Source organism: Falco biarmicus, chromosome 2, assembly GCF_023638135.1.
Source record: "Falco biarmicus isolate bFalBia1 chromosome 2, bFalBia1.pri, whole genome shotgun sequence".
Lineage (NCBI taxonomy): Eukaryota > Metazoa > Chordata > Aves > Falconiformes > Falconidae > Falco > Falco biarmicus.
In genome coordinates this window covers 7,318,857-7,331,804 of record NC_079289.1, presented here as the reverse complement: position 1 = coordinate 7,331,804, position 12,948 = coordinate 7,318,857, and the positions used below count along the sequence as shown (strand labels likewise).

The 12,948-nt window shown below is 36.8% G+C and overlaps 1 protein-coding gene across 10 annotated transcripts in view; it reads right to left on the bottom strand.

Moving 5' to 3' along the window:
- The window catches only part of PICALM (phosphatidylinositol binding clathrin assembly protein), a 71,113-nt gene that overhangs the window by 23,918 nt on the left and 34,247 nt on the right, over nucleotides 1–12,948 (bottom strand). For all 10 annotated transcript variants that reach the window (XM_056327768.1, XM_056327769.1, XM_056327773.1 and 7 more), the window contains exons 5-12: nucleotides 11,151–11,244; nucleotides 10,530–10,641; nucleotides 9,091–9,197; nucleotides 7,786–7,827; nucleotides 7,004–7,089; nucleotides 5,668–5,791; nucleotides 5,193–5,329; nucleotides 2,776–2,876 (exon numbers count right to left, since the gene is read on the bottom strand). In XM_056327768.1, the coding sequence (XP_056183743.1) occupies nucleotides 2,776–2,876; nucleotides 5,193–5,329; nucleotides 5,668–5,791; nucleotides 7,004–7,089; nucleotides 7,786–7,827; nucleotides 9,091–9,197; nucleotides 10,530–10,641; nucleotides 11,151–11,244 (803 nt within the window). The remainder of the gene's footprint in view (nucleotides 1–2,775; nucleotides 2,877–5,192; nucleotides 5,330–5,667; nucleotides 5,792–7,003; nucleotides 7,090–7,785; nucleotides 7,828–9,090; nucleotides 9,198–10,529; nucleotides 10,642–11,150; nucleotides 11,245–12,948) is intronic.

The window sequence follows — 12,948 nt, the reverse complement described above, 5'->3', positions numbered from 1 at the left end:
ACATTTCTGATAAAGTCTTGATAATCTGTTGTCAGACTCTTTTCCCTTGTCTGCCTCATTCTAATTCTAGCCAGTGTGTTCAACCTTGTCCAAGTCTCAAAACCTGCCAATGCTAGTGACAAAGGTAACTGAAAATTAATTGGGTTTGGGTAATTTATAGCCTTGCATATTCAGAACTCTAAAAATTGCTGTCTCTCCTGACAGCAACACCTCTGTTTCTAAAGCCCAATTTCATCCTTGAATGCACACGGCACCTGTTTGTGTCAATGGAATCACTCTGCACCTTCAGGCTATCATTAAGGGTTAATGATCCAGGTGCATTTAAAAAGAGTAACTTGAATTTTGCAAAATTGTACCTTTAACTTTTCCAACTAGAAGTATTTTACCTGAGAGAACAATGACAAAGGTTTTTCAGTGGCATCTTACAGTTTGAAAAAAAAAATAACCTGAACCCAGAATTAAATTATAGAACCCATTCTCTGGGAGTTGTTAACTCTGTTAGCTTTAACATTTTTGGAAGCACAAGACAAAAGGCAGCAACCCAAATATGATGCTTTTGTAACAATTTATCCTTTTATTATACACCTAAGAGCTGCTGCATAAAATTTTTAACAGTAAACTGATTTTAGTCCATTGCAGCTTGTAGCCGGTCTGATACTCTTCTCAAAGTCACCATATACACCAAATAAAAACATCATCATGTCAGAAAATTACCTAAGGGAGGGATGCTGTGCAGTGGTTAGAGCACAGGACTGGAAATAGTTCAGGTTCCATTCTTGGCTCTGCCACTGACTTGCCGTATGACTTCAGACAAGTCAGTTAATTGCTCAGATTTCCCCATCTGTAAAATGTGGAAAGCACTTCTTATCTACCTCACCTCTGTGAAGTAAGTGTTCATGTCTGTAAAGCTGAAGAGATTTTCTTTTTTTTTTTTTTATGAAAAGTAACAAAAAATGGTGATCTCAGAATTTCAGCCCAAAATTTTAGCACAATCTGACATCTTCACAGTTAATTAAATCTTAGAAGTATTTAGAAATACGTCAATAGTAAACAGATACATCAATGACTGTTACTGAAGACTCTTACCAGGAGTAACAACACTGAACAAACACAGACTTTCATCAGGCTCAATTTTCAGGTTAATAAAGAAATGCTAGACTGTGATGTGACCTTCGAGAGGAAGATAATTTCCCCTTTTATCTCTCAGCCATGAAACAAATAGGACAAGCTGAAACAGAAGATATTTTCCAGAAAGCAAACAAGATGAGTCAAAACACTTTCCTCCATTTCTGAACTCTAAGCCTATTAAACATTGAAATCTGTATGCATAACTCCATAAGCTCCTCACTGCATCTTTCTCAAAAGATGCACTGCTCGAAACTAAAGGACAAGTAAACAACTATATTTATGACACTACCACATATATTAGTATTGCCTCCATCACTCAGAATTGCGTATTATTTCTCTGCAAACAAATGTGAGAAGGTACACAAAACAAAGTACAGCAGCAAAAAGTAAATAAAAAAGTAGAATACAAACACTGCTTATTATGAAGATATATAGGAAAAGCTATAGCTCAAAAAAATAGTAAAATTTCAAAACAGGATTCTTCTGACACCTATGAAACTTTCTGAAGTAACCACCCCCAATTTTTCACATCATAAAAGAAAGCATTTTTGCAAGCATCTGATTTATGTTTAAAAAAATAACCTGGAAATAGCCACATAGTTCAGGAGTTTACTCTTATTACATGCCACTTATGCAGAAAAGTAAAAAGAAACATCTTTGTAAGAGACTTTCAATCCTCCACCAGTATAACTTATGGTGTAAGCAGGCAACGTTACCTATACCAGAAGCATTCTGAAACATTGCAAAGCAGCAAAGAGAAAAATGGCTTCAAGCAAATGACTAAAAGCTCTAACACTCAAACTAATATTAAAGTAACATTCATGACTTCCTAGAATGCTCTTGCTTGCCTCCTTGGTTTAAGGACTTCCCTATGTCAATAAAATAGTATAACTCATTAAGTCCACCCTAGCAACTGGGCAGAATGATAATTTGGGTGTTCTGAAATAAGTTTTGGAGGGAAGGGGGAGAAAATAAGAGGGGGGGGGGGGGAAGTTCCTTATAAATTTTGTCTCTTCACTTAGAGATCCAACCATAGCTTTTTGCTAATTTGCCTTTGTAGTTAATTGAAACCCAGCAGAGGCTCTGTAAAGAGATGCCTTACTGTATTTTCAGTAACTAACTCTGGTTACCAACTCCGTAACTAATTTTCTTTCCTTCTATGCACGCCTATCACAAATACCTCCTTTCAGGCCTCATCCGAGTTCTGCTCTATTATCACCTGCAATGGTTATCATCAACCGTTATTTGATTTAACATCAGACAAAATTTAAAATGTGTATTAAAATTCTGTGTGCAAGTTCCCATGTGTGCAACATGGGCTTTCTGGCAGACATCTTGACAGAACCAACTTCTCACATACTTTTGAGGACAACAGATATAAGGCTGGGCTGACAGGGCTGGTCAATAATTAAAGTAACTTTGCTACTAAGGACTCTCATCTTGAAATGCTCTGTAATCCCCACATGCTGCTACATTACTTTAATTCATACCTAGCTTTGACTTTTTCTGCTCCCATCATTCATCCGCATCCCTTGTAGCTTGTCTTTGCAAGATGTCTTAAGGAAGAAATAGCCCACAGACTAGGGGAAACATTTACAGGAACATGGCCATAGCAATTAGAACCTTAATCCCAATCAGAATTCTTACCTCCCCAGGTACTTCCTACTTGTGGAGCAGCAGATATAGGATGTACAGATGGATGAAAAGTTGGCTGCAAATCAAGCAGATCATTTGGCAGCTTTGAAGTGCTACAAAGATAAATTAATACAACTGTTTGAACTTCATTACAGTTTACAATGCAAGGAAAACACTAGTGACTGTCAAAAATAAGAAAAGCTTTGTTACTAATTAGTCATTACAAAACAGAATGATGCCAAAATCAGAAAGTGTGGTGAACTTCACATTTTCAGTTCTGCAGAAAAGTGTTAATTAAGCAAACTAAATTCTGTGTTATGCCAAGTGACTTTAGTCAAAGCTAAGACAGAAAGACAACCAGTCTTCTCATCTTCCTCACAGCCCAACACCAGGGATATAGCATTTTATGTTCAGCAGTCTTCAACTTTTAAAATAACCTCATGAAAGTCCCGCAGTATGACAAAAGCAGACTGACAGAATGAACTCTAGTGGGCTACACCACCAAAATGTTACATCTAAATTCCACAATTCATATCTTTCCACTGTGTCAACCACCACTGAAAAATGAGCTATTAAAGAACTTTGGGGAAAGCAAAATATAAGAAGCCTTGAAACACCTGCTCACACATCAGTCATGTGAAAATTTATTTAAATGCACATTTTAGACTATTCAAAACCAAACTGAGATCTAAGACCATCACATGAAAATAGAGTGAAGTCTCGAAATTATTGCAGCAGTTTAACATACAAGTCTAACAGGAACGGTAAAATTCAACCTCTTGCATGTTTCATACTTTAAATTAGTCTTGAATAATGATAATAAATGGAGTACTGGGTTCACCCAGAACTTCTTAGCACACAAAATGAACGAAAATTTGCATGTACAGCTGTTACCACAGACAGAAGCTAAGTCACTGTGGCACCCAGCATCTTTTCAAATGGGACTGGCATGAGTTTAAAGGCAAGTAGGAACATCCTAGATCTCTGTATATTCACTTGCTGACCCAATCACTTGTATCATTCAGTTTTTACTATTTTGTTTCAACAGTGACTGAAATCACATTTTGCCACTACTGCTCCTGTTAAAAAGCAGCACGGTGTGGCACAGCCCTGTAAGGTGAGCAGCAGAAACAAGATGATTTTCAAGGTAAAGCCTGCTCAAGTTAGTGATAAGGATTAATCAGAGACTTTGCATCTAATAGCAAGCAACTGATCTGATGACCCAACATATCCCTTTCATAGCAGCTACTGCTGTAAAATCTGGTCTTTGCTCACAGCAGTCATGCTGCCAGCAACTGAATTTAAACATGACGAAAAACTAGCATTTGTTTTTCTAGAAGAAAATGCTCTTGTCTTCACTGTGTAGCATTTCTGGCTGTTTAAAGAAGCTTTATCAGATGCTTCTATGTTTCAAACCTCATAACAAGCAAGATCAGATATCCAAGTTACTAGTTCAAAGCATACATCCATTTCATATATTCTGGCTTCTAACAAGCAATTTAAAATAAAATTTTTTTCAAGAAAATTTTTCAGTTACTAACACTGACAAGATTCTCTAGCTCCCAATACATGATTCAACTATTTTCTACATATTTAGTGTCAAGTAAATTCCTACAATATCTTTCTAATGGGGAAAGGTGGCTGTCAAAGTGCTGACTACTTTAAAAGACAAGTACATTCTTATGTGAGTTTTAACTACTAAGCAATCCTTTATGTTTAGAATCACACTCAAAGCAAAAATATGCTTTCAGAGGGCTATTTCCTTCTATACTGATAAAAGCACTGTACCTTCTGCTACTGCTTGATTTGACAGGTTATTTTACAGAATGAAGATCACACATTTACTCATACCAACAGCTCCTGCTAGTCAAAGATCAATGTTAGTGTGCAGGAAGTACTCTTGCACTATCTTTGCAAGTCCCTGCAGACAGAGATGTTCCACATACAACTCAAGACTGCAAAACCTGCCTCTTCTTTCAAACCCTGTTTCAGGCTTTCCTTTTTCTGAAAATCTATCAAGAACTTTGTTACCACTCTACTTTTAAAGATCTATAAATGCAACATCAAATTCAGTTTTATCTTTATGATCTCCCAAACTAAATTTTTCAACTATTCCCAAATTAACTCGTACAGTTCTTTGGGGACAAAGCATGTGTTGTTTACAACTAACTCGCTCACCGACTAAGAAAAGCTACATGGGCTGTCAGCAGCTGGTTCATATCAGAAACTATTTTGCAAATGGACAATGAAAACACATTATTTATGGTAATAGGTTATTTTCCCCATCAACTTTACCCAAAACATCATTTCTTATCACATCACTAATGTACTCTATACCCAACCTTCTGCATTGTACACTCCACAACAGAAATTAAGAGGAAATCCTAGCTGCTATGCATCTCACAGTGAAGCAACACCATGAAGCATACCTGTTTGAAGAGCTAGGGGTAGAAAAAATATCAATGGCTGGTGTAGTCATGATGCTTCCTGCTGCAGTTGACACAGGAGAAGCTGCAGTTGTTAAAGAGGTATGAGTTTTCTTTGCAAGTTCTTTTAGACGTTGTTCCTGTTGGGAAAGTGAGCTGGCGTAAGAAATCCAGAAACAGCATTTGCGTATATGACTTTGGAGATAAATAAAGCGGAACTCAAGAATGTTTTTTATTTATTCCACACTCTGCATTCAGCTACAAGAGTCACTGGTGCCACAAATGCTTCAGAAATTATTTTAACAAACCCTCCACAAATTGTATGGTATAAGTACGTAAGATTCTACTTCCAGCACTGTACCAACAGTACATGTTCAGTATTAATAACTTTTTTCCCCTTTGCTCCTTTAAGAATCCTAATAACCTATTAATAAGAACATAGGAAAAGTGTTTTCAGTTTAAAATTCTGTATGCCTACCTTTAAAGCTTTTAAGCGAGCCTGTTCTTCCTCTAACGCAGCTTGCTTTTCCCTTTCATCAACTTTTGTGAGGGACAAGCCAGTGCTTGCAAGGGAAGAGACTGCATTGGAAAGGGTGGTAGCCCTAAAGTAATCAACAGGAGAAAAGCTGGCTGTTAATAGGTGACACGTGATAGAAACATCTAAAGAACACTTTGCTTGTATCCACCCAGTCTCCTCCTGAACTCTTCGTAACATTGGCTGTATCTTACACTGCACAATACAAAGTGGTAAGTTTTAACAAGACACACCACATGAACTGCAAAATGAAAATGCCTAGAAATCACGCTATTTACTCCGATACACCGGATTTTGGATTTTCCCCCCTGAAATGTTTTGCTTCCGAACTGCATCACAGAATTCATGTTTGAAGTCTTTGCTCTTTTCTTCTTTGTTTAAAATGGCATTATTTGTAGACACATGGGAATCTCCGATAATCTGGGCTCCTATTAAAACTGCTGCTAACTTCACAGGTTTAGTTAAGAAACTATCAATGCACCTAGCATATCCCAGAGGAAAAGTTTGCAATTTATCATCACATTTGAGTATGCAAGAAGATTTAAAACAAACACTTTAAAAACTGAAGTAAACCTACAAAAGAAAGCAAATATTCTGAAAAGCAGCTAATGAAATGGTGCTAAGCCCTGATATTGTCACTACCATGAAAAAACCAAAATATTACTGCCTTTTTTTTTGAACATGCAATAAAGAAACACTACTTAATTTTGAAAGTCTTCCCCCCAGTATTAAGCTTCTTCAAATTTAAACAAGTTAGTTACCTACAGGACTTCTCTGGATTGCACTTTGTGTTTTAGCAAGCACTCAAAAACCAGTGAATGCCTTTTATCATATACAATATGGCTTTAAGAATCCATTCTTAAAGTAATTGGGGATTAAACATAAGGACTTCTGGATGCATTTCCTTACTTTTGACAAAAAAGGGATTAACGTTGAGATATAAAAGTTTAAGGATATTAATAAATGTCGCATACCTTATATAAATCTAATTGTTAACATAAAATTAACATCTGCAGGCAGTAAGTGAAAAAACTTAGTTTCTCTTCAGAACTTCAAGATTAGATGTTACAAGGGATTCTACAGCAAGTGCTTGCAGCTCCTTAGATTCTAGTTCTGTTGACCTGGAAGAAGCTGTCTTAAGTACTCAGCAAAAGACACATGATAACTTGTCAATACGTCTTCAATGTAACCTACACAAACCATAGTTCATAACGTAGTCAAAAATAATGGATTTAACATTCAATTCAACAATTCTTTAAAAGGACAAGGGCATAAGCACCTGCTTGCAGCTGTGGAATCTTTGATTTTCTTCCCTTCTAGAGAAGCTAAATGTTGTTCCAAAGCATCAAGAAGGCTACTCGGTGCCTGCAAAAAGAAACATTCAGGATCAGATTTGAAGAACGTAAGGGAAAGCAAATCAGTAGTTAAAAGACTTTCAGAAAATGCAACTGTAAGGGCAACTGGTACAACAGCTCAGAATATTTATACAGCATCTTGGCCTCCTGTATGTATTTAATTACTTAAAATATCAGGTGATATACTCTCCTCACTACATTACTCTGTCATGACGACTCACCAGTAAGTACTGAAATATGTCAAGAGATGTTAAAATTAACAGCTAGGAACCAGCAAGCAGACAATCAGAAGCAGTCAGTATTTCAAGAGAGACTAAGGAGGAGACTGTACCTGAAATCATTTCTATGCACATGCTCTGCAAGCCTTCACAATGATTTAATGGGCATGTAGCCAGAAGTAAGCTTGCTAAAAAACACAGCTTCTTAAAATGAACTCACAGGTATTAATTGCATCTTCAAGGATGATAGAAATAATGTTGTCTTAACACTCAGGAGTATGACAGAAATTATCTATGATTTTTTACAATAGGATCACTGCATATAGAAGCCAGGTTCTAACAGAGGCTGGATTTAATCACAAGCTTGGAAAAAACTTGGTGACAGTGTACACAAGAAAGCATAAGCGAATGCCATAATGCCAAGTTTTTCTGATTATGCAGCCCCAAAACAGACACGTAACTGGCAGACACATAATAGGTTTATCTACCTGTGAGAGATCTGGTATGTCTCCTCTGTCAATTCCAACTTGCTGTAATAAAACAAATGAGCTTTTAGAACCTGTTTGCTTTTGTTAAAGGCAGAGATGCTCAAAAAGCAAACAACATTAAGACGAAGTCATGTAAAAAGCACAAACCTGTCCATTTACATTTTAAATCTTAACAGTCTGACTCTATAATGGCTGGTTTTAATACGTTCTTCTGTTAAATGTATATACATTTGACGTAGGTGTGTTACAGAGATATTTTAAGAGATACAACCTCATAAATAGAACAGAGCAAGAATCAAGTGTTTCAGAATCTTAAGACTAGAGCAGTTTGCCTATCCCACAATTTACGCGCCAAGTTCTCAGACCTACCGATATAAAGCATGCATTTGCTAAAACAAAGCACCTTCAAAGTTCTGTAAAGAAGTTTTCTAAAACGCAGATTAAACTTAAGATACCCTGCAGCAGGATAGATATTGTTACAACAGAAAGATTAATACTTTCCACTTCAGTTGATAGTCTTATCCACTGAAGATACCTGAAGGTAGTATCTCCAACAGAGAACAGTGAGAAAAGCTTTAAAACTTCTTTGTTAAGAGAGGTATGAATAATGAAGGCAGGCAAAACAAGAACAGGAACACATCAACTGAGGAATTCCATAATACTAGAATATCAAGTCAGCAATGCTCTACAAACAAGAATGCAACAGACTAAATATATTTTAAATAAAACAAAAAATATTTTACGAGGTAACTACTTTTTCATCTATGAAGACACCTATAGCCAAAACATCTTAAAAAAAAAAAATCACATTCATCTACTTGTCTCAATTTCTTACTTGTGAAGCTGTTATTTCATCTAAAACTTATGGCAGAATTGTGGATGTCAAACTAGAATACAGCTAGAATCATATAAAACAGCAGATGACCTTGAAGTTACTTTATTTGTTTAAAGCAAGGCTATTCTTCAAAGAAAGCTCACAATTATTATGTAACCAAGAAGTTTTATATAAAATATAAAAATATATTAATTATATATTATTATATAAAAATATATATAATTCAAAATAAAGAAGTTTTAAAATGCATATTTATACACCCTCCTTCAGTAAAAGATAAAACAAACATTCTGCAGCCAGGTTTTTCAATACAGTCATGAAATGAACTAATCACCAGGGTCAAGACTGAGAAGATGACCCTTGACTGAACCGCAGTTAGGCTGGAAGGAACACTTACCTGCTTTACGAGAAAACAAGTACTTTATAAGTGGCTTCAAATAAAGGGCATAGTTTGGCTAACTGAAGTTTACCTCTGCAACTTTAAGGAACTCCGAGATCCGTGTCATTCTAGTGAGGAACTTCTTATATATATCAAGGCCTTCTTTGCACTGGTTCTTTTTCATATCAAAGTACTTTTCTACGAACAGTAAGAATACTCACATTAAGTAAGAAATCAAGCATTCTGCAAAGGATATGCAAAGTAAAAGCACGTAAACCAAGACAAATGGAAAATGCCTGCAGATCTGTTTCATTACGTTTACTGCAGAAGTCAATATGCCTGACTTGCACCAAACAACAAAAGCTTCTTGGAACAGGAGCTAATGATCATATGCATGCAACCGCACCTTACCTTGCAGGTACTAGATCTCACAAAAGCATAACCACCCTGAAGAGGGCAATCAAGTTTAACAATAGGCCACCCGGAAAAATGTAAATTTATCTTCTTGGCAGGGGCAGGGAGGGAAGGCAATTTTACAATCTGGCTGTCAAGCATCTACTCTATTCCAGCGGCCACATGTCACACAGGATTTTGATACTCTGCCAGACTGATGCCTCTTGTTGCAGTGCAGTCTGCAATGAAGTGCAATTGATTACAAAACACCCATGCTAAAAGCAAGAGGGTCCCATCCCCCTTCTCGAAACAGCACTTTCAAGGCCTGTTTCTATACTAAGCTTCACTCAAAACATGAGCAAAGGCACCCACATGCTAATTCTTAGTGAGTGAAAAGAAGCAGATGAGGGCTTCAGACCGAAAAAGACTGACTTCAGACTGTCCTTTACCAATTCTGGATTTTGCCTTCTGTTTTTGCAAGCACTGGGTAATAACAGTAATCAGGTAGCTTGATCCAATCACAGCATGCAACCAAGTCAAGCAAATCAGATTACTTTCAAGTTAATTATTTTCCAAATTTATGTTCTCCTGCGTATCCAGTGTGTGCAAGTGAAAGGGCCTGAACCCTGAATGTGTAATTCCCCTTAAAATGTAAGATATGTTCTAGAAACATAAGCTAACCAATCTATAAAACCAAGCAACATTAGAGTTTCAATAGCCAAGCAATCACAGATACTGTGACTACAAATTTTTAACTGAACATAACTTATTCCACTTTAAAAGAAACAAAGTCTGATCTTGTTTCTTAAAGAAACAAATACCATAATTCACATTTGCCATACAGTTCAATACGACAAAAAAACCCCCACACCCAAACCACAAAGCACCAATGCAAGAAAAAAAAAAGTTAAGTGAAGAAAATCCTGAATGGGCTTTGCTTTCATACCTGTAAACAATGCAATGGAAAATGCAATTGGCCAGAAAAACCTTGGAAATAAATCTGAATCGGAAGTAACAGTAATATTTTCAGGTTTTACAGTAAGACTATTTCGACTATTTCAACTATTTCAGCTCTTTGCAACTGTTTACTGAGTTCCCTCCCCAAAGTTTAACATTGCAGAAAGCAGTTATATTTACCCAAGAGGTTAATAATCCCTTCGTTATATGCCGCAAACAGTCTAATGGCATCTTTGAAGAGCAGCATGAAGGCAGCATTAATTACACCATTTGTAAGTTCATTGCTATTGACCTAGGAAGATCAGAAAAAAAAAGTTAATTTCACTGAATTGATTCCTCATTGGAAAACTTCTAGCTGAACTCCAGTAGTCTATCCCAAGGCATGCTTTCCAGTCATCTCACTGGCTATTAGTGGAAAGTAGCAGTACAGCAAATCAACACAGGATCTCGCAGCACAGAATTAGATCACATCATTTTGGCAGACATTTTTCTTAACTAACATTAACGTAACTAGAAGACAAAGGGCAGAAATAAACTACTTTCAAGTGAACAAACAATTCTTACACAGTGTACATAACAAACACCACTAATTCAGCACAAAGCATTCTCTCCAGTGAGCATCATATTTCTTTTTTCTGATTTCTTGGGGGTATACCAATGAACAACACTATTTGTGTTAAGCTGTGCAGATAACACGGAACCAAGTTCAAAACCTTTAATCTCAACCTATTTTACAAGTCTGTGCAGGTTTGTACGACAAAGCCAATAGTATGTTAGACACATACATGCTACTAAACTTACATTGAAGTCAAGAAGTGCATCCATTTGATTTTGTATAATTGGTACAGTTTTTAGGAGTTTTTCCGTGCTCATTGTTCTCATCACTCCATCAGCCCTGTTATGCAAAACAAAATAAAATTCCTCACCTGAATTGAAGGCAACTGATAGTAAGAAACATAATGTAGAAAATTAAAGTAGGTCAAAGTAAGCATTTAAATCATTGCCATTCAGAGCAGGCATTTTGGTGTTTAGGAATGCTGGCTAGCCAATACAACTCTAATAACCACAGTGTACCCAAGCAATGACTTATTTGGCCAAAATATGAATCTGAGTTTTCATTCAGAGGAAATGAAACTGATAATGCTCAGAAACACAGCAGAGCTATGATGCATCAGGCGACCAAAAAAAATGCTCGGAAGGTTATTTATGAAGCGAATTTTCACCTACACGCTTTCCAATCACCTGATTATTATTTTGTGTCAGTTTGGATGATTTTCTTTTCAACTAAAAGCAGTAAGAAAGAACAAACAAATATGGCAATGTGTTTTTCAAGTTTTTTCAGAAAGATTATAGAGACTACGTGACAATTCCTTTTAATGGCTGACTACCAATATTTGGTTGTTTATTAATTGTTCAGATTGAATAGACTAAGATTGCCTGTGTATTTGAGAAAACTTCATCAAATTAATACCAAAACTATCCAAGAAAAGCAACAATGGAGAAAAAGACTAAATCACCTCAGTAACAAGAAACAACTGCTTTCTGCAAGACAAATTGGACAGACTTGCAGTTCATCAGCATGCACACAGCAAACCAAATGTTTCCTGCAAGTGCAGATCTTGCAGTGCATCTGCACAGAAAAGGCTGTGGCTCTTCTCCAGGCTGGAAAGCAATGGAAAGCGTGCTGCTTCCAGCTTTCTATTTGTGCTGTATACTCCCTCCTAACAGCAAAGAGCAACTGCAATGAGCTTAATGTGGCAGGGCATGGGCCCTGAAAAAAAAACAACCAAGGTGTGGAAAAGGTAGATCGATTGCTGCCACCAGAACAGTTAGCCCTGTTGGCTCACAGAAGGACCTCTAGGCACATGCTATAGGCTAAATAATTCACCTCATTAGGCCTAAAACTTCTGATTATAGAACAACTGCGTATCTCCCTAGTGTATCTGCAGATACCTGACCACACACACATCCTACACCTTGAAAAGGCAAAAGGGTTCTGTGCTGTTGGGACTCCAACCATCTCTAAAGGCAGGAAGAGCAAAAGAGGCCCAAGCATTCCCCCTGCTTTTACTTTATCATCACACTTCAAAACCAATCAGACTATGCTATTAGCAAGGACGCATAAGGTATTTGGACTGTGCTCCCAGGCCAATTCCCAATGCCTTTAACATTAACACAAGGCATCATCAGACAGCCTACTACTGCAGTTATTTAACAGGTTTGAGATTTTTGTGGGTTAAGAATTAAGTTTTTAGCTTCAACAGAAGTTAACCCATGGATGGATGAGAAAGAATGCCCAAATGTAAAACTAAAATTAGGTTTTTAAACTTTAAAAAGCACAGCATTGAGAGATAATGGACAAAGAGGGAAAGACTTTCAACGGTGACCAGTGCATACTCTCCAGCCTTCCCAATGAAGGAAATCTCCAATTAATTCTATCATCCACTATAACATTTAATTTGCTCAACTACTGGTGCTCTGCACTCTTATTTTATATGTAAACAGACACCTAGTCTCAAACAACTCATTTCTCTTAAAGGAGCTCACTTTCCAGGGAAAAATTTAATTCCTGTAGATAAACTGAGAATACCATCTTCCG